Source organism: Harpia harpyja, chromosome 1 (assembly GCF_026419915.1).
Source record: "Harpia harpyja isolate bHarHar1 chromosome 1, bHarHar1 primary haplotype, whole genome shotgun sequence".
Lineage (NCBI taxonomy): Eukaryota > Metazoa > Chordata > Aves > Accipitriformes > Accipitridae > Harpia > Harpia harpyja.
The window spans coordinates 45,137,521-45,158,691 of record NC_068940.1 but is presented as its reverse complement, the minus strand read 5'-3'; the positions used below and the strand labels follow the sequence as shown (position 1 = coordinate 45,158,691).

General features: G+C 35.3%; 1 protein-coding gene across 5 annotated transcripts in view; it reads right to left on the bottom strand.

The window, feature by feature from the left end:
- ITCH (itchy E3 ubiquitin protein ligase) overlaps positions 1 to 21,171 on the bottom strand; it is a 71,791-nt gene that overhangs the window by 9,948 nt on the left and 40,672 nt on the right. For 4 of the 5 annotated variants that reach the window (XM_052790263.1, XM_052790279.1, XM_052790271.1 and 1 more), the window contains 15 exons: positions 20,231 to 20,326; positions 18,740 to 18,914; positions 17,685 to 17,751; positions 15,690 to 15,774; positions 14,181 to 14,309; positions 13,449 to 13,521; positions 12,396 to 12,467; positions 9,585 to 9,673; positions 8,757 to 8,916; positions 8,340 to 8,473; positions 4,400 to 4,540; positions 2,395 to 2,515; positions 1,537 to 1,641; positions 618 to 714; positions 162 to 234 (listed from right to left, as the gene is read on the bottom strand). In XM_052790263.1, coding sequence (XP_052646223.1) covers positions 162 to 234; positions 618 to 714; positions 1,537 to 1,641; positions 2,395 to 2,515; positions 4,400 to 4,540; positions 8,340 to 8,473; positions 8,757 to 8,916; positions 9,585 to 9,673; positions 12,396 to 12,467; positions 13,449 to 13,521; positions 14,181 to 14,309; positions 15,690 to 15,774; positions 17,685 to 17,751; positions 18,740 to 18,914; positions 20,231 to 20,326 — 1,617 coding nt within the window. Of the gene's footprint in view, positions 1 to 161; positions 235 to 617; positions 715 to 1,536; positions 1,642 to 2,394; positions 2,516 to 2,984; positions 3,113 to 4,399; positions 4,541 to 8,339; positions 8,474 to 8,756; positions 8,917 to 9,584; positions 9,674 to 12,395; positions 12,468 to 13,448; positions 13,522 to 14,180; positions 14,310 to 15,689; positions 15,775 to 17,684; positions 17,752 to 18,739; positions 18,915 to 20,230; positions 20,327 to 21,171 lie in introns of those variants that run through there. The other variant, XR_008235694.1, reaches the window with a different exon arrangement.

Below are 21,171 nucleotides of genomic sequence, written 5' to 3'. Positions count from 1 at the left end.
TTTAGCTATTATTCAACAATGAAGTTTATTGGTATAACTTGGTGTTTGCTTTCACACAGTCTCAACCATTTAAATATATTACCCATTTACTAAAATCTCCAAGTACATTGTTGTCAGCAAAACCAGAACAACAGTAATACTCCGATTTGTTACATACTCACCAGGTATGACTTCTAGGTAACCAGTTTTCCTTTCCAACTTTTTCAATACAAAATTTTTGGGGTCCATTGCTCCCTGTAACAAATGCCAATAACAAGGCATAGATCTAGCTATCTTTGTAATCAGTAGGTAATACATTACAACTGAAGTATGAAAGGCTTAAACACAAGATTATCATTACTTGCACAGAAAAAAAGACATCTGTCTTTCACTACGTAACACTGTCTAGATCAAAGTATGCTTGTGGTGAAATGCATAAATTTGAAGAGATTTTGAAACTCAATACAACAGGTGTAAACATTCCCTCATCTCTTTTTCCATCATAGCTCAAGTATATGCAGAACTTACAAATAGCATTTAATATAAAATTCATTAAAAATGTCCATAAATGTAAAACTTGATTCTTTAAAAAAAAAACCCAACTTATTTGATGCATTAAAGGGATTATTAATGCATACCCATGAGGTCAGCAAATCCTCCCACTGGTAATCTGCATGTTCCAGTAACAAACTGCAAGAGCCTCATTCTCTTCTCATTATCTATTTCTTTCACAAACTGAAAAATAGTAATTGAAATAAACATTTGGGTATAGATTTGATATTCAGATTTTCACATCATCATCATCTATAGATTAACAAATTACATGACTGTCACTAATAGCTGGATGTCCTGGTTTCGGCTGGGATAGAGTTAATTTTCTTTCTAGTAGCTGGTACAGTGTTATGTTTTGGGTTCAGTGTGAGAATAATGCTGATAACACACTGATGTTTTCAGTTGTTGCTAAGCAGTGTTTATACTAAGTCAAGGATTTTTCAGCTTCTCATGCCCAGCCAGCAAGAAGGCTGGAGGGGCACAAGAAGTTGGGAGGGGACACAGCCAGGACAGCTGACCCAAACTGGCCAAAGGGGTATTCCATACCATGTGACGTCATGCCCAGTATATAAACTGGGGCGAGTTGGCCTGGGGGGGGGGATTGCTGCTTAGGAACTAACTGGGCATCGGTCGGCAAGTGGTGAGCAACTGCACTGTGCATCACTTGTTTTGTATATTCCAATCCCTTTATTATTGTCATTTTATTATCGTTATTATCATTATTATTTTCTTCCTTTCTGTCCTATTAAACTGTTCTTATCTCAACCCATGAGTTTTACTTTTTTTCAATTCTCTCCCCCATTCCCCTGGGTGGGGAGGAGTGAGCAAGCAGCTGTGTGGTGCTTAGTTGCTGGCTGGGGTTAAACCACAACACTGGATTAGCAGTAACAATTTATATTTACACACTACAGATCTGTTTGTTTGATAATTCTGACTGTTGTTTACTAAGCTGTAGCTGTGCTCTGTAATTTCTGTTGGTCTGAGAATAAAACAAAGTCTACAAACCTGCCAGAACCATACTATCTGTCTGCTGGTCCTGGTATAGTGCCGGTAGATGGTATGCCTCTGCCAGTCATTCAAATCAATTTCTTGCATTCCACACAGAAGCACCTTTAGGGGAGAAAAAGGGAAATCAACCTGTGAGTACAAGTTACGACTTTTCTTCTATGACTTCCCACATGGCAAAATAGAACATCAACGGCACCCATACTTGGAAGCATCTGCAAAGACAGTATACTTGGTTTTTATTTTAAACTTTATCCAAAATTTCTACAACAAAAAACGATGACTGCTTATGAAGCGTATTTGGAGAGGCCACAAAATAGAAAGCATCTCTGTTATGAAAAATGGAATAATTGGTTGCATTTACACATTCAAGCCAGGAAGTTTATCATTGCCCAGCCATACAATTCTCTGCTAGGAACAGGATATTTTGTTTTTATGTTTTTATCTTTTTAAATTGAACAGATGCTTCAGAAAGTGTAAGTTTAAGAGATCAAAACCATCTAGAACCTGGTCCAGTCTGTATGCGATCATCCATTGCATATCTGGTTTTATCTCCCTCTCTGTCAAGTTACTCATTCTTTGAACACCAGCAAATCAAATTGCTGAGCATTACAAAAGCAATTAGATAAGAAATTTCTACTGGCAGAATCTTAGCCTTTAGAAACATTTAAGTAGGATGCAAAGAGGAAAGTGAAAGGAAACACACTAATCAAATACTACTCCGTAAAGTTTCCCTCATATACCCTATAAAACCAAGTTGTCAGCCTTAGAGAGTCCTGCTCTTCAGACATAATAACTGGAGTTTAAGTATTTTATGAATAACAACCTGGATCTAGCAATAGCCAAACAATCCTTTACCTCCAGTTCCTTAGCATCAAAATACTGCAAATACTGTTGTGGCAGAATTTCATTAAAGCCTTCAAAGAAAGCCTGTGTCTGCTCCTCAACACCTCGGGAAAGTCTCCATTCTGCTACTAGCCTGTAAAAGAAGATACAGAAAGATAATTTAAATGGCCTGTGCTAACCCAAGTCCACATCTTTGTTAGCCTATTTTGAGATGAACTGTAAGCCAGGTTAAAAAAAAAAAAACAAACAAAAAACAACCAACCAACCAAACAAAAAAAGTCTGGAAAGTTCTGGGGATAGAGCATTGTATAATTTTATTAGTAACCTTTACTCTGTGCAAACAATTTTGTTTTTTCTTTAAGTTAAAACCCTGTGTTTCCAACCATTCTGCTAGAGAAAGTATTTTAGACTCAAAGAGGAGGCAGCGTCTATTCACTGATTATATTAAAGAGAGCACAGCAGTCCCTAAATATTTGAAGAAAGAAAAAAATGCAGAGCTATATTTGTCTAATATTCTCCCCAGAAATCTCAGTCATTATCCATGAAAAGGTAAAAACTAGGTCAAGTTGTACTGGTGAAGATAAGTAGGACTGCTAGCTTACCAAGAAACGACTATGTCCATTTGGAAAGTTCCATATTTGTTTCTGTTAATCATGAAACTTTGCTCTGTGGCAGAAATTCCACTCTCCATTAATAAAAAGGTGAAAAGCAGGCAGGAGACCCGAAGAACCTGAACCCAGGGAGAAGCAGATATTATGCTGAATTCAAGCCTAACCTGTCAGGAGAACTGGAGTCTAAAGGAGAGATGGCTATTTTCTGATTTTAATCCTAGAAGCTTTGGGGACTTAAAGCAGGACTGAGTAAGACAAAAGAATATGAGTGAAACTGGAATCTGAGCTCTCCCTGGGTTCCTAGAAACTAGAAGAGAATGGTTTTCTGCAGATCCTCCCCATTTGCAACCCCAATATTAATACTTCGCAAAACTGCAAAATGCCAGTATGTTTCTTCTGCAAATACTACCTTTTCTGTGAACCACTGAAATGTCTTCAGAGTACTAACGTGATGAAAACAAAATCCACTCCCTTCTCCCTCACCCCTTCCTGTGAAAGAAGTCTTCACAGAACACTTCATAAGAGAAGAAAATTCTGCTGTGGTCCAGTTTATTTTGTGCCTGCAATGTGTGTGACTTTTTTTTTTTTTTTTTGCAAGCACATCCTCCAAGCTTATACGTTGAAGTTCACACCTTAAAGCAGAGCTTATATACTGTTGCACATTGAGGAAGAAGGGGATATTTCAGGACAAAGCAGGTCACTGTTCACATTTTTATTCTTTAATTGCTCTTAGGCTCCTTCCCTCTAACCTATTGCTTTAAAACATTCTGGTACTGCAAGCATAACCCTTCATTTATGACAATTCAACTTATTACACCATTCATAACACTGTTCTGTTACAAATGCCAAGACCTAATTATAACATAAGACATTACGTTATAATGTCTTATGTCTAATTATAACATATAACATTATAACATAAGTTCAGATAAAACTAGTAGTGATCCGAAGTATCTTTAAAAAATAAGAATCATCACAAAAGCATCAAAAAATGTTCTTAAGTTTAAAAAAACCTCAAACATAAATGGCTGGGTAGAGTATCAGCAGGCTATAAAGCAATATAATTCCAATAATAAACACATGTAATCAATGATTTCATGAAATACCTGACATTCACATTTGTTGTCATGATGCTCTGCTAAACTTAAATATCTCTAGGAAAAAGGTGGACCTTCTACTAACTGTAATCTTTGGGAAAAGTGGATTTTAGAAACTTATTTCTATCAACAGTCTTCTTTCAAATATGATATCCATATAATTGCCACTTGTTGCCAACATCAGCAGTTACTCAGAGACAGAATTTCAACAATACTTCAGATTACATAGTTGACAATCTTTTCTTGCTAAAACTAAAGAAAGAAAATGATGGAGATAAGAGTATTTTCAAATCTTCCATTTATTCTTACCTAATGTATTCTTCTTTGTTTTCTTCTGTGACCAGAATGTTGCTACCATTTGGCTTCAAATCATGGCTTTTGATTTCACCTAGAATTTCTTTATCAACTGAGAAAAACATTTCCAAGCCACATTCTTCAATATCATTCTCTCTGTAAGGAAAAAATAAAAAATAGTTTTAAATAACTGTGTGGAGACCTTGTACTCAGTAGAGGAGATGGTTATGAAGAACCTTAAGAAAAAAAGGTTTGGAGCTAAATAATCAAGATAAGGAAATGTTCCTTACACAATAATTATGGTTTTGCAAGAAGTACTGACTCATTTTACTAATATGCATATATGAATTGTACTCCTGATCAGAAATTTTTGATCAGTAGTACCCTTAAAGTTACCAATCACAAGGCTGACAAACTACCTGCTGACTATGATCTGCGGAATGTCTATGGAATACAGGAACTTTTCAAGTAATGACATTTTTGCATATTTCATTGCATGATTGCTTCTTCTAACAGGTAACGTAAGGACCGTGTTAAAACATAGCTGTCACTTTGTCAGATAATAGCAGATAAGAGGCAACTAAGCAAGACTTTGCATGCTTAATGAATTATCTTCAACTCCAGTAGATTTATGGACTATCTTGTAAGCATATACTAAAATGTCCCAAGCTCCTAAGTTAACAAAGTACAATTACTCCTGCTAAAGAGGAATTCTTTTAAAAATTTCAACATAGGAAGAATCTGTAGCCAATAAACATTGCTCAAATAAACTCTATTCTCTTTATAGGTGTTAAGAGCCGGGAGAATAACAGGTACAACCCTGTAATTTATGTTGATAAAGTGCTTCTGTAAAGTGAAGAATCACCTGCATACGCAGAGGTTTTGATGACCATTTTCCCCCCAAATAAAGCGCAAAATCAAGATATTTGTCCTGAACCGTAACACAGAAATGCCAGTTTTGAAAACATCGCTGTGGTTTACCTAGTACCATGATGCAACAGTGCTTCTGAACTTGATCTTTCCAAAATACATGCTATTGCATGAAATCTCAGATGAGGAGGGAAGGCTTCAGATGGATGGATGATGAAATAAAATAACCTCTTCCTTTTAAAATGAAAGATACCTGCTCTAGCTCAGTTTGAGCAGAAAGGTTTGACTAGATGACCTCTAGAGGTCCCCTCCCAAACTCAATGATTCTGTGAAATTTTCAAAATTGTGGGACTGAGAAAAATGGCCACCTGATAGGAGAAGCACCAAGAAATTAAAAACTACTGAAAGCTTCCTGGAAAGTTATAAAATTTGGTTTTTTGGCGAGGAACAAAATTATGTCCACCCTGATAGACATGACTTTTTTCCCTACAAATTTGCAGTCATTTCCTTAGAGGATAACTTCATCAGCACTACAGATAAGCAGGCTCAACTATACTAAACTTGAAGTTTGGGTCTCTGTACTTAGAGGTCACTGTGCACCCCTCAGAGGACTGAAGGTTTTTTCTCCAGAGTTTTCATATCCTCAAGTGTTTTTTCAAAAGGGCAAAACCTTTCATGGACTCCAACCTAGAAGATTTCTTTATCACTTCAGAAATTGCTACTGGTATATGGGTCATATTTGCTCTAGAGACAGCATTCAGAAAAGTTCTTGTTACAGCCTTAAGCTTCCTTATTGCTTTCTTCTGTGGTAAAAAAAAAAACCAAAACACAATCTAACAAAAAAACCAAACACTGACTGCAGAATAATAAAAGCGTATGTAGCCAGCACAGCTTAGTCATTTGATACCCTCATATACAGAGTGAGATGTAAGAGTTGTTCTTGACAGCAAGTTCTGAGTTTTCTAGTTCCTTACTACAGATGCAGGCTTCTCCTGTCTTTGACAAAATCTTTCATTAAGGACTGCCAGTACCCAAGAATTCAGTCTTGGAAGTTTCACACCAACAATCCACTGGGTGGTATCTGGCAACACTGCATACTTTGAATTAAAATGAGGAGAAAAAGTAGTTTGTGATGTCTATGACAAGTCCCCATTTATTACCATAAACAAGTAGCCTAATATTGACATCCAGAAGCCTCTGTGCTTTCTTTTAGACCATTATAAATTACATACGCACCAAAAGAACCATACATAGAATAAATGTAACACTCTCAAGCAGCACTGAAAGACCTTGCAATTATTGGGTGTTATAAAGAAAACCCATTGCTTTGAAATGTGAAAAGTGGCCAGCTTATGTGCACTGCACACACAAATGCAAAGATGCAACTATGTCTACATATAATGGCTTAAAAACCCCACCCTTTTACTCTAGACTTTCCACAAAATATTAACAGATTGATACTGTTCATAAGGTAAATGTTACATGTGCAACTCGTTACAATTTAGTCAGAAGATCATTCACCAGTAATAGCTTCCCCCACAATTTAATGTAAATTTCTTCCCGATAACGTGCATTTTCTTGTCTCTTGCATATTTGCTTGGTCTCTAAAACTCGGTAAGCCACAAGATGAGAAAAAAATGCCCTTATTTAAAAAAAAAAAAACATACATACATTTTCTAACTACAAAACAGATAACAGGATTCCTTAATTACAGAAATTCAGACTTACAGCTTCGAGACCTTTTCTTCCCTTTCAGGTCTCAGTTTCATGGCATCTTTACTCAAATAGCAACTATTTTAAGTTTTCCTAATGGAATATTAACTCGCTACACCTTTTAGCAGCACACACACTGAGTACAGAAAATACTACTCTTTGAAAACCAAATCAAAATTCCTATCTCAATTTGTAAACATCTCGTAAAGCTGCTTTCCCCCTGCCTCGTTATTTAAGATAATGCTTCCAAGATTCATCACTACAGAATATTACAATCTTGTCTTTTATATTTATTTCTGAATTTTAAAAACCAATCTATACCCACACCTTTTATGAATTTCTCAAAGCATTTTTAAAACTATTCTGGTTTTGTATGATTCTTTAGTAAAACGTTTTATCTCTCTAGTAACATAAGAAAAAAGGACACATTTTTCTGCTAAATTGTTTCTACTATAGCAGAAGAAAAAAATTTTAAATGAACTTGTTTTTTTGTCTTTCCCTTGTAATTTTTTTTTTTTTAAACTTTTGGGAAAGGAAAATCACCTGTGTTACTGAAACAAATGGTACACAAACCATGGACTACAACATCCTGGAGTCCTGCTATTATAAAATAAGTACAGAATTACAATCTGGAGTTTGTAGATCCTTATTACTTGCTGCCCTCTGGAGAGGAATCTGCAAAGGAGGGGAGAAGGAGGACTCAAAAAGAGTATGAATGTAGAATAGACAGATGACTGACAATGCATACATGGAAGGCTATACGTAGGAATGGTCTTGAATCATTCAGCTTGGAGCAAAAAAACCAAGGACAGCTAGAAGAATGCATGAGCATTAACTTCTTTAAAGCATGAAATCTTCAATATTAACCTTGAAGCCAAATTTCAGGTATGACTAACAGAAGAGTTTTGTGGTTGGAAATAATAAACTAAATTTGTTAACTTCACATTATTGTAGCACTAAACTTTTTATGTTTTCCAACTAAACCAGGTACTAGAGAAACATTGAGTGGATTTTTGCTGATTTCTTTTTATCAGTTATCTGAAAAGTTTCAGTGGAATTTACTCAAGCCATTTTATTTGTAACAGTGTTCAAGACTACCACATCTGTATAATGTCTAGCTAGATTTATTAAACAACAGCAAAAATGGAATGCAAGATGCTGTGTAGAATATTCAATGAACCAGAAAGGCTTTTGCATTATCAAATTATTATTTATCTAAAATTACAGTAAAAATTCCAGTACTGCTCTGCAATTGATGTATTATACTTTCCAGTGGGGTTTTTAGTAATAAATTTTACACCTACTTCCTGACATAAGTGAAAACCAAAAACATTGTATTGCTATTTCAAGAACAAAATCAAGTCAAACTCACTTTACCCAGATGAGAGAGTTGTAAAACTCTGGGTCAACAGATTCTAAATCCTTGAGTCCTACTGGCTTGTTTAGGATACGTTTATAGAACGGCAGAGAGAAACCAGTGTCAATGAATTTCCCATGGAACAAAGCCTGAAGAACATGAAAACAGACAAAATAATGCAAAGGATGATTGAATACTTAATATGACAACATTCTGTACTCTGTACCAATGAAATCTGACAGCCAAAGAATTAAAACAACCTGGAATATCATGACTCCTAATACGCTGAATTAATTTATACCAACAGTAGTTACATCCAAACACCTGATAACAGTTTCAACTCAAAAATGAATTGTTTCATTATCCATCTGATGGTACAATATTTATTTATAGGAAAATAACATGACAACCTTTTTCTACTTTTGAACTTACCATGGCAATGAATCTTCCAATAAATCGGAAGTATTTCAGATGGTCTGGATTAATGTAAGAGGCTGGATTTATCTGTAAGCAGTAGTTATCTTTCCCTGCATATTCAAACAGGCAATACATTGGGTTCAAAACTTCATGTGACAATAGAAAGAACCATTCCCTGGAATCACACAAACAATAAACACACATTTCAAAATAAATTCAATTAGAAATTACTTTAGCTAACTCATGTTGACTTAGGAACTTGTTGGCACATGGGTAGTCAATCTGGCTTCTTTACCAGAAAGTATGCTAGACCAAACTGAAACCAAGTTGAAACTAACAAACTACGAATTAATGTACAAAGATGCAATGACATACAATTGTCAGTGGTTTGGATAAAAACCACCCTTATCTAAATAAGCAGATTAAAAGTCTACCACTGATTTAAACTTTAGGGGTTTAGGGACTGCTAATTAATATATGCACTCAGTTACATTCCAGTAAAGACTTTTGACGTGAAAGTAGATTTCTATTCACTTTTTCAATAAACCTCCACTTTGACATTAATGGTTGTACCAAAGGTTTACTGTAGTTCAGTAAACTGTGCATCTCCAATGACTGAGACGATTAAAGTAATTCCTAATGTGAACTGAAAATAATTTTACACAATTTTAAGACATGCATACATCTTAAAGGACTGTCTTCCTCAGATATTCCAAGGAAAGATAAGGAATAAACTTCACTAATATTTTGAAAGCATTGCAGTTGAAGTATCTACTTTGGGGGAAGTCTTCACACCAATAACTTGCAGAAAAAGATATTATTTGCCATTTCAGTTTAGTTTACCTTGCAACACCTCCATAATCTAAGCCTTCTTCACCAGGGAAAATAACCCATAAGCGTCTCCGTAGATCCTGAGGGCTGAAGCTCATTATCTTAGTAAAAGAAAAACAATCAATTCTTTTTAAGAAAATAGCTATAAGCACTGGCTAGACTTGCTACTATTTGCTATCAAGCAATATAGCATTTAATAATTCAGATCATAAGATGACTATGAGTACATGAAGTACCTGCTTATGGGATGTTCAGGGAATCTGAAGCATTACTGCAAACTTATTTCCATAGATTAAAAAGTCAAAGATGCAAGAGAAAAGGAAATAATAATTGTGAAATTAAAGACTCAGGATACTTAGGCCAGCAACCTGTCTATAAGGATATGACAGAAATCCAGCCAATAAATAATGGGCCCAAAGTGAGTCAATCCAGCATTTGTTAAATACTATACTGAATGGCATCCCAGTTACAAGTAATGAAGAGACATGATCAAGGACTCAAAGAAATAAATTAGAAACAAAACAATAATAAACTTTTTTTTTTCTTCATTTTATAGCTTCATGTCCTAAAGAGGATAATAAAAATCTAGCTGGTTTGTTGCTTTTTTTTTTAAAAGTTAGGAAGAATCATAAATGCTAAGGAACTTTACTGATGCTGGTTTTAATACAATGACCAAATTTGTAATTATGCTGATTTGGTCAATTGTTGTAGGTTTACATAAAAAAATTTCACATAACACTTTTGTGTTTCCAAGAACCTTAAGTTTTTGTTTGCAGCGAGAGGCACAGAATTTGGATCAAGATTTGCACTTTCAAATCTCTCCTAGATGTCTGTAGTAATCATCACAAAAAAATTTATAACCCCAACAGGTATCTGCAAATGATCAATGACTAACAAGTATAAAAAAACTTAACTCAGGTCTTTGAGATTATGTCATCTAAATTATTGATAAGGCACCCTGTGTTCCTAAGGAAACCTACATTTGCTGATATTTACATAATTACATAATCTCTCTCTTGATTCTTTACAGTACAGTATAATTTTATTACCTCGATGGTTACCGTAAAAGGACCAAGTGTAATTTTAGAAGTAAGGCTAGAGCTAACTTTCAGTTACAGGATTTATTTTGTCCCCTTCTAACCCCTTCTATTTGAAGACATCATTGTTCCAAAAGAAAAGACTAGCCATCTGCACTATTTGTTGCTTCTGCTAAGCCACTTTACAGTAATTTGAACAAGAAAGCATTAATCCTTATTTAGGAATATATTTGTCTCAAAACATACTATTCTATTTGTTCAAATTTCCTGGCTTGACACATCTGTGATAATTCCTACAAGAAACGAAGCCTGAAGACATATAGGAAGATAAAAAACAATTCAGCTAGGGACAGAGGAAGCTAAAAGTTCCTATATTCTTAGATAAGGTATGCATTTTCTTAAGTTACTTTTAAGTCAGAAGAATACAGAAGTGTCCAAGAGGAGTATCTGCCAAGAGGAATTGTTCCATGCACTTCCAAGCCTGTCTCTATGTATCTTACTAGACTGACAAAGAGCTGCTTTTGGCTTCAATTTAACAAGCAATGGGAGTGATTTATTGCCACAATGAACATTCAAAAGTAAAAGTAAAATTCAAAAGCATTTTAAAATATTGTATAGGAACAAATTTTAACCATGGTTTAGGTCTACAGACATTAATAGGAATTTTGCTACTATTAATCTAAATAGAATGAATACTTTTTGTTTTCTTTTAACCATTTCATTACTCATTTAAGGACCCATAACACCCAGACTGAGATCAACTTTATATATTTCGGTACATAGCCCACACTTATATAACACAGTTAAGAAAAATGTGCCAACAAACATAAGCACAACACGAAAACTTCCTGGGAATGGGGAGCTGCTCTGCCACAGCGCTCCCCTCAAAATTAACTCAGATTTTAGTTATTTTTTTTTTCCTCAGAATTCTTTAACAAAATAACCTTCTCTGTCAGACAAATCAGTCTTTAGAGCCAGAACTTCACATTTTAGCATGATCTTTTAATATTGTTCTGATTTTGGCTGAGATAGAGTTAATTTTCTTTCTAGTAGCTGGTACAGTGTTTTGGATTTAGTGCGAGAACAATGTTGATAACACACTGAATTTTAGTTGTTGCTAAGTAGTGCTTATCGTAAGTCAAGGATTTTTCAGTTTCCCATGCTCTGCCAGCAAGCAGGTGGCACAAGAAGCTGGGAGGGAGCATGGCCAGGACAGGTGACCTGAACTAGCCAAAGGGATATTCCATACCATAGAATGTCATGCTCAGCATATAAACTGGGGGGGGGGGGGGGGGGGGGGGGGGGGGTGGCTGGGAGGCATGGATTACTGCTCAGGCATCAGTCAGTGGGTGGTGAGCAACTGCATTCTGCATCACTTGTCTTCTCTTGGGTTTTATTTCTCTTTTTTCAAAAATATTCCTATTGTTAGTATTTTCTATTTTATTATTATATATTATATTATTATTATATTTTACTTTAGTTACTAAACTGTTCTTATCTCAACCCACGAATTTTACTTTTTTTTTTTTTTTTTTTCGATTCTCTCCCCCATCCCACTGGCAGGGAGGAGTGAGCAAGCGGCAGCATGATGCTTAGTTGCTGGCTGGGGTTAAACCACAACAAATATGTAAGTATGAATGTATCCTAACTATTAAACTAGTATTTTTTTGTAAGACTCAATTAAAATAACATTAGCAAGACATCAAAGGGTCAAGAATGACATGTGACAATAAATTTAAGCAACTCAACTTTTCATGCCCACTACTAACACGTTTTAATACAATACCTGTTGAAATGAGTCCTCAAATAATGTTTTTCTGCTCACTGTAATCTTTATGTGTTGTGGCATTGCCAGTTGCTGAAATGAAATTTTTCAGAGGTGAAGTGTACAATCACTTAAAGTTTCTAATACTGAGTTTGGACTGTTAAAAGTTGTATATATTGTTTGAAGAGGTACAGCTGAATTTCACTAATCCATATAAACCAAAACCAGTAATCAAGATATTTAAATCGTAATTTACTCCAAGAACAAATTGCTTCCAATATTGATATCTACAGCGAGATATACATGCCTCCAGATCCTGCTTAGAACAGGTTCAAATACTGTACTCTTACAAGACATCAGAAAACATTAAGATCAATAACATATTCTAAGTCAGCAAGTCTTTCTACCCCAGAAGTTAATAAAAAATTAGAAAATTTAGGTTATTCTGCACAAAATTCAAAGTGAAAAATTAGGCTAATCTCTCTGCTATTTTTCAAAGGATAATTCATTGACTCTTGAAAACTGGAACATTTAAACCTAAGACTTTTTCCTAAACACCAAGTTATTTAATCTTTTGATATACATAGAGTTTAGAGGACCAAGACTGACACACTGGAATTTGATATTATTTTAGAGCACGCTAACGTGCAACACAGTACATTCTTCAATGTTTAGATATGCACATTCTGTGTCAAATGCCCTGCATTTTCTTCTGGAGGTATGTATTTGTGCAGAAAGTAGATCTTGTATTAACTATAAAAACACCGTGCCTCCATATATTCCCTTATTAACAGCAGAAAGAAAACACTATTCTGAAATGCACCACTTACAAAAAAAAAAGTAGCTAAACTGATGTTCTCCTTTACTCTAAAAAGTTTTAAAGCCATAGCTTACCTAGCTTTAAAGCTTACACAAGTTCATACAAGTCCTGTATTTACTTCCTCTTAATTTAACTCACCTTTAACCTTAAAGTAGTTTGATTACCTTTACTTGCAAGGCATTGAAGAGTTCATTTAAAGCATGTAAGCAAAACCCCAAAATGCAAACAAATACTCCCAATAAATTAATCCGTACCTGACACCAGAATCTGAAATAATGGACCTTTGCCTTGAAATCGCGCACATAAGCTATCTGAGGTCCATTGTCTCTGGAACCAAAAGGAGAAGAAAAATGAATTTCAAAAGTGGTTTTGTAATTTAAGTACAAACCTGCAAATGTATTAGTTATATAGTTGTATGGTTTAGTTGGCTATCTAGTTGGAAGATTCTTATTCACATTTTTTGATTTTGGGGTGTAATTTTCTTGTTTTTAAACTAAAAAAAAATCTTCCTTTGTCAATTGTGGAGTGCATACACAGTACTTTTTAAACAGGATCTGATTATTAACTGTAAAAAAGATTCAAACAGTACGGATGGGGTGACATTCGATTAATTTAAGTTGGGAGTTAAATCAGAATTTAACTCCATTCTGATTCCTAAAAGTCAAAGAAAGAAAGGGTTGAGTGTACTTTTTAAAAGAAAGACTAGTAACTGGAAGGAAGGGATCTGGTCATCAACAGTACTGATGAAGCTCCTTCATTACCCACAGATCTTATATACTACTTGACAAGAAGGATTCTAAAGTGTTCAAAACACAGCCTTCTTCAGGGACAGTTATCAGTGGATGAAAAAAGCTAGAAAATAAAGAAGTATTACTACATGTAAAACTTTCTGCATAAAAAAAACGTACAAAGAGAAAGAAACTTTTTAAAATGATGCGTGCTAACCTTCACTTTTGAAAACTTAGTATAATGTTAAAAACACTTACAGAGCAGATTTGCCCGTGCGGGGATCTATATATGTAGTGGTTCTCCTATTGTGATCCACAAAGTATGGAATACCATCCACAGTAAATCGCATTTCCCAGCCTTCTGGTAAGGGTTTCTCATTTAATTGACTATGGATACAAGAAAATATACGGTAACTGATCAACTAAATACATTGTCAGTTGATAAATACCTGAGACAGTAAAAATTTTGGCATATCTAGAAAAACTATGGATTGAGAAACTTTCCATTCAATATTTATTCTGCCTTTTTTTCCTCTTAAATTTTCATGTCAGCTCTCAATTAGACCAAAATGACTGTTTAAATAAACATTAGCTCATTTGGTTGCACTACCTGGAATAATGGCAAATAGAGACTTATGGGAAAAATATAAGCAAGGTTTATCGATGCTTCCTCCACTTATACAACAGAATTTTATCTTCTAACTATTAGATCTTTACTCAAAAACTGATATAATTTTAATAAGTAGCTTTTGGTACCTCATGTATAATCACAGCAGCCAAAAAAGAGTTTCAGAATGACAAAAATACAAGAAAATGCAAATACTGATCTTGTATGATTTTTCAACAACTTCCAACACCATTTTGGTATAAACAAAAATGGATCTCAATATATTTGGAAGACCTGAGTAGTATCACTCCAAAGTGCTCTCAGAGTGACTTCCCTCCATAGAACTACATTGTAAGACCACGTTTCTAATTGTGAAGCCAGCACGTTGGGTTATATAAAGAATAATAGTGTACTCCACACAGTCAGCTGCTGCAGATGTAATTGGGATGGAAAAGTTGTCATCTCTGGCTACAGGTATTACCTCTCCACACATACTAGGCTATTCCCCTCTCCCTCCTCTTACTCCTCTATGGAGGACAGATGAAGTTGCTTCACCAAATGGAAGTTTTCAGCTCAACCAGGAGGAGTTGTGATTGAATACCCTTCACCCTCAATTTCCTGCCTACATTCCCTACCTCAAAGAGTCAGAGTGACCAGAGCCTGAAATAAACAGTACTCCATTACTTTTAGTAGTGCCTCAAGTTCTCTTTCTGTCTTTTTTCTTTTCTCCCCCCGCTTTTTTTAAAAGGCATGAGGAGGGGTGCTGCAGTTTTTCAAGTTTGCCTTCTTTGTCTTTTAGCTATTAACTGTCTAGGAAATAAATTCAGGATCCTCTGTGCTATCCCATCACCGTATGAAAGAAATCCCTCCCTCTCCCAATGATACAAATGTTTATACATGCGCGTCTTATTTATAAAAAGAGTAGGAGCTGTTCTGGGGAATGAACTTATTGCTGTTGACCAAGACTTTCCCAGTAATTGTACTATTACTAAGTAATATTTTGACAGCTTCCATTTTGGCTAGTACCTTTTAATATTTTAACAGAATTTTGTGTAGGACAGTCCATGTTTCAGCTGTGGGCAGCATTTCCTAGGTCTCAGTCTCACTACTTTGTTACATTTTAATTCCAGACTTACATGAAGCTCCAACTGATTTCTTACCCCTGGCTCCTGGGATCTTCCCACTGAGTGATTCGTGTATTGTGATTGACAAAATACACTCTGCCATTGCTGTCAGTTCTCTTTTCTGAAAAGATGTGAAAGGAAAAAAAATTCAATACCTCCTTAATGTATTGCTGAGACTACATCAAATAAAATAAATTCATAAAATCAATCAACAGACCCTGCCACAGCCTCTGCCGATTTCTCTGTACTTCCTTTGACTCAACATCTTTTCACTTTCATTGACATTATTCCTTAACTGGCTATTCACGAACAGGAACCTCTCTTAATACTACTGACTGCTAATAGTCATACAAAACTGCACCATCACCTACCCTCAGTGAAAAGCTGCACTTGATGGTATTCATAGGTAAATTCTTTGTATCTCAGTTCTTACCCTGAAAAGTTCAGCTACCTCTACCTGCGCTGCTTATACCAACAATCCTGACCACAAGAGATATTCTGGGCATCATAACAACAATATAAACATTGGTGTGAAGGAAGTAGCTCATCACAAGAGATCTACCTTCATTAGATCTACTGGCCTACTGTTTACACTTTTAAAAAAGGTTTTTCAGTATTTTTGAAAGTTAAAAATTTATATAGCTTAAAGTATTGATGAAGTTGAAATTTCTGTCTTAAGATCCTTTACTATGCTATTTATTTTTCAGTTGTAAGAAAAATTAATTGGAAGAAAGAAAAAATGTAAGCTGTTTTCTCCACAGAAAATTTCCAGCTGCTTCGATTATTGTGACATACCTTACAATCAATATAGACAGTAAACACAAAACAGGTAACAGATGTATACACAAGGATCAAGAAAGTACAAGGGCTTCATATTCAAATTATGAGCAGGGAATAAAAAATGATCAAAGCAGTTTCCAAGAAAATACTTTTATATTTTCTCTCAGATAGTTTAGTGTATGCCCGTGATTGAACAAAGCTTATGATAAATGCCCCTGCTTGGTCTTCTGTACCATTCTGCAGCTCTTTATGCAATTTTTATTTAGTGTTGCAAGAGAAATACGGAATATAGAATACAAATTATAAAAACGGGCCAAAATCTGACTACCACAGGTAAAAAGCTTCAGTTTACAAGAGAAGTCTGGAAGTAGACACTTGTCTATGAGAGTTACACTGATAGCAGATTTCAACACAATGTGGCAACTCAGTTTTGTTGTTTCCTGGGCAATGTCAGCCTACAGAACTTTCTTTGAAATGTTATATATGTAATGCAACAAAGCACAAGTGTGGTGAACAACAATTTTATGGCATGAAATTGTATCAATACCAGAACTAAAAATCCAAACAGTTACGTTTGAAAAACAGATGAGCCAAAAACCCAGGACTAACTGCCAACTAATTACTTGCTTTAAAATTACACAATTCTGAGAACTTTGCCTAGGTATCATGAAACTTGAATTCTTATATCTGCTTGACAGTCACACAAGAAATTACTTTTACACTTACATTTTTGTACACACCCCCTCCAATTATATTAATTGTAAATTGTTAACCCTGTAAAGTACAAAACCAAATTTATTACAGGGAGAGGGGCAAGTCAAGAAGTCGTTAGCTGTCATTATAAAATGCATTTTCAGATCAACAAAACTCTCCAAGAATTAGCTTGGAGAGAGAATTTGGCAGTCTGATTTAGAGGGGATTTGGAGTCTGATTTGGCAGGAACGGGATGGTGGGGGGGAATCCCGCCTAATGAAAGTGGTAAAAAGGGCATGACAGTGTGAAAGAAACTATTATGACAGTTACAGGGAGTAAACCAGAATACTTTATAGCTTCTAATCTACTTTGAAATCGCACATCCTTGTCAGGACTCTGTTTTAACAGCACATTTGATTAGATTTAATTTTAAAAGATTTTAAATCCAGATTTTAATTTTAAAAAACTAGCCTAGAACAGCTGACAAAATAATTTGCCAGAAGTATGCTTTAATGTTTAATTACATGGCATTACAAAACACTTTCAAGTCAGTCTTACCCCATCCATGTGGCAGAGGGCCAAGAGGATCAAACTCTTTGTTCTGTGTGGATGAAAAGTCCTGGTTCTGCAAGTCACACAAACAAATGGTGCATTAATGACTTGTCATTTGCCTTCCAGATGTTCTACCATAGCAATCACAAATTACTGAAGTAAATGCATTTTTGTTAATGTTACATATAAGCAAAGATGCCAACAATTTATTTTTCTCCACAGAGAAGGCCTACTTTACAGACCTTGGCATGCTTAATTAACTACAGTGCCAAGAAAATAATTATTCTTTGTTTAGTGCCCCTGCCTACGCAGAAGGGAAATTAGTACAGCAGCACCCAAAACAATCAGAAAGCAAACCACTTCATTCCTGCATTCAGTACGGTTCTCCCTACAACCATTTATGAGGTCCATTTTTACTCTCTACACACATGGCAACTTTAGAACCTACACTATTCTTGATAAACTAGTAGCATGAGTTGGAGTCATCTGAAGACTACTATTCATCAGAGGTAAACAATGGATTTAAAATTCTGGAAGGATTATTTTCAATTTCCTTGCTTTCATAACATTCATTGTGCATATTTCATTTTACCCAAAGCAGAAATGTACGTCCTATGAGATTATTTACCTTCCAGGTCTTTGGCCAAGCCGATACAAGACACAATACAAATAAACCAGCTTATTACTAAGCTGTAGGTTGTTTTGAACCAATGGCTTTTATCAATATAATACATCAAATTTTATCAAAGAATACCACCTATCCAGCTGACAAATAAAAACCATTACACTGCATGTGCTGCCTGCAGTCACTGCAAGGACATGAACTAAGGTTACCAAACCAATTATTACTTCCTGCCATGCTACACACAAAAAGATACTATATTATCATAAAGAATAAACCATAACAAAGTCTGATATCTTTATGGAGAAAAGTCACACACAAGCATGCCCCAAACCCAAATACATATATACTTTCAATATGCAGAATAGAGACTAATGGGTTGAAAATTTGAAAAAGATGCCTCTCACTTAACCTTTACGGTCATCATTATAGTCCTTACCCCATATATAAATCTCTGATTAAACTGCTGCATAGCTCCTTGAAGCTGACTGCGCTGAAGCTGCCACTGCTCATAATTCCGGACAGACTCTAATGTTGGTCTCTGCCACGTTGTTGTTCTAGTGAAGTGGTCAACATAATAAATTCTCCCCATGTTGTCAACTCGTCGCTCCCAGCTTTTAAAAAAATTACAAGCAACAGTTCTCAATAGCAGACAATTTTAAGGGCTCAGAAGCACTTTTAGGCGAACAGGCAGTATGTTGGAAGTGGATATAAAGCATGGTCTCATCAGCAGGCTATTTTTTTTCTCCTTTTACCCTCCACTAAAACTATGTAAGAGCTAAAATAGTTTGAGGAGAATCACTTCTACTTTGTTGCGTATTATACTAAGTCAGACTCATTCCATTTACTGTACTTTTTTGAAATAGTTTTCAAGAGCTACACAAACCACTGTTAATACTATACCGTCATTACTGCATTTATCCTGCCCAACCCATAAGAAAATAGTCTGCTGGTTTCTCCTAAGACAACAGTAGAAACCCTGGCAGTTTGGACTGTACAATGCAAGATTTCCTCACACTCTAATTTGGCAGAAAAGGAATGTGTGGGCATTGGGTTTTGGTTTGGTGTTTTGTTTTGGTTTTGTATTGGGGGTTTTTTTATTATTTTCAGTTCATATGAAATCAGTACTGTTTACAAAACTTGAATGAAAACACTACCATTCTGAGTAAGTTTAAGTAATACACTAGTCAATCCTCTCAAAAAGTTAAAAATAAATTGAGTATGACAGGTGGGTTCCCTTTATGAGACTGCCTGCCAGTTTTTGTTCTTTAATACCAAGTTTTCTTTACTATCCCATGTTTTTACTCTGGAATTCTGTACAGGGTGTGAACCACTTGAGTATGAATGAAGTGCAACAGAGTAATTCTTACATTTTTCTTACATTCCTTAAAAAATAAGAAACGTAGAACAAATGTGAACACCACTTCCATGTAGAGACTAACATCACTGGCTGTTCTGATGCTAGCAGCTGGAAAAGCCTAATAACCAAAGTTGTTTTATAAAAGCATAGTAAATTAGCAGCTGGGAACCCCAAGCCAAGATCAAAGGACTGCAAACAGTAACCTCAGGATAAAGAGGTAACCAAGGGCATTCTTCCTCAAGCTCAATCCCCAAATACTTTTCTGTGGTTTTGGTTCTCTTTTACAGTTGGGGATGTCTATTGTCTTTAACTTAAATCCGTTTCTCAGTAAAGATGCACTTGCTTAATCTTTGACAGGAAATTCAGATTCTGTTATTTTTGACGTTCAACTCTTTTCCATACTATGTACATTTTTGCAGAACTCCTTAGAGATAACCTGGAGCAATTGTTTGCACTGGGTTCACATTTCTATTTACAAACATGCTTTCTAGCTTTAGTAAACTGTCAGTTAATTAGTTTCTGAAAAATCCAGACATATCCTAGACAATCATATAACTTAAGGTGGCTCACCTTGGAGGAAGAGGCTCTGGCCGGTCCCACGTTGTTCTTTTTTCAACATGATCTACATAGTATACTCGACCATGTTGGTCTACTCTTTGCTCCCAACTGAAAATAAAACAATATTTTTATCTTCCTCCAGATCAAACTACTCCAACCATTCATCTACAGTATAAAGATGAGAAATTTTTTTTTTCATAAAATGCTTATTTCTAAATAAAATGCTTGAAACTAACACTTGGTTCACGAGATGCACCAAAATGCTGTAGCATATACAGTGGTTCAATGTTCCTATTAACAGTAATTCTATGTCAACTAGAATACAAAAAACATTCTACATGACCACCTTCAGTTTCTGGGAAACTGAAGCTAAAATTCATGCCTATGCATACAATTTTAGCAAGCAATGAAGCAAAGTTTTGTATTCAAGCATATCAATAACCTGTTGAACAGAGTAATCTGTAGAGCATAATCCCCTTTTAGAGTAACATTAATTCAATTTAAATCCTCAAAACATGCAAATTTTGCACACATCACGTATATGCAGAGTTCATCATAAGGGCACTGGTCACGTATTTTCTGCATATGCAGCATTTGGGATACTGACTTACCCCTGTATTTGCATCAAATGTAACATTGTGGGGGAAAAAAAGCATGCTGATTTGCCATTTCTGATGAAATCAAAACGGTAAAGCAACAACCGATGCTTTCAAGACTGCTTTTATATTTCACAGTTGTCCTGTAAGTGAGGTAATTCAGATCTCTCCTACCTTTTGGTTCAACTGCCTGCAAATTAAGGCAGATATTTCACCAATTACACCATTCACATTGGTAAGCTTTTGCTTTCCCTCATAGTCCAGAAACTTCAAGACATATTGCAGATTATGTACTGCAATAGCAGATTTTCCTCTACTTATCTACACTAATATTTTACTACCTGACTTCATTCCAGT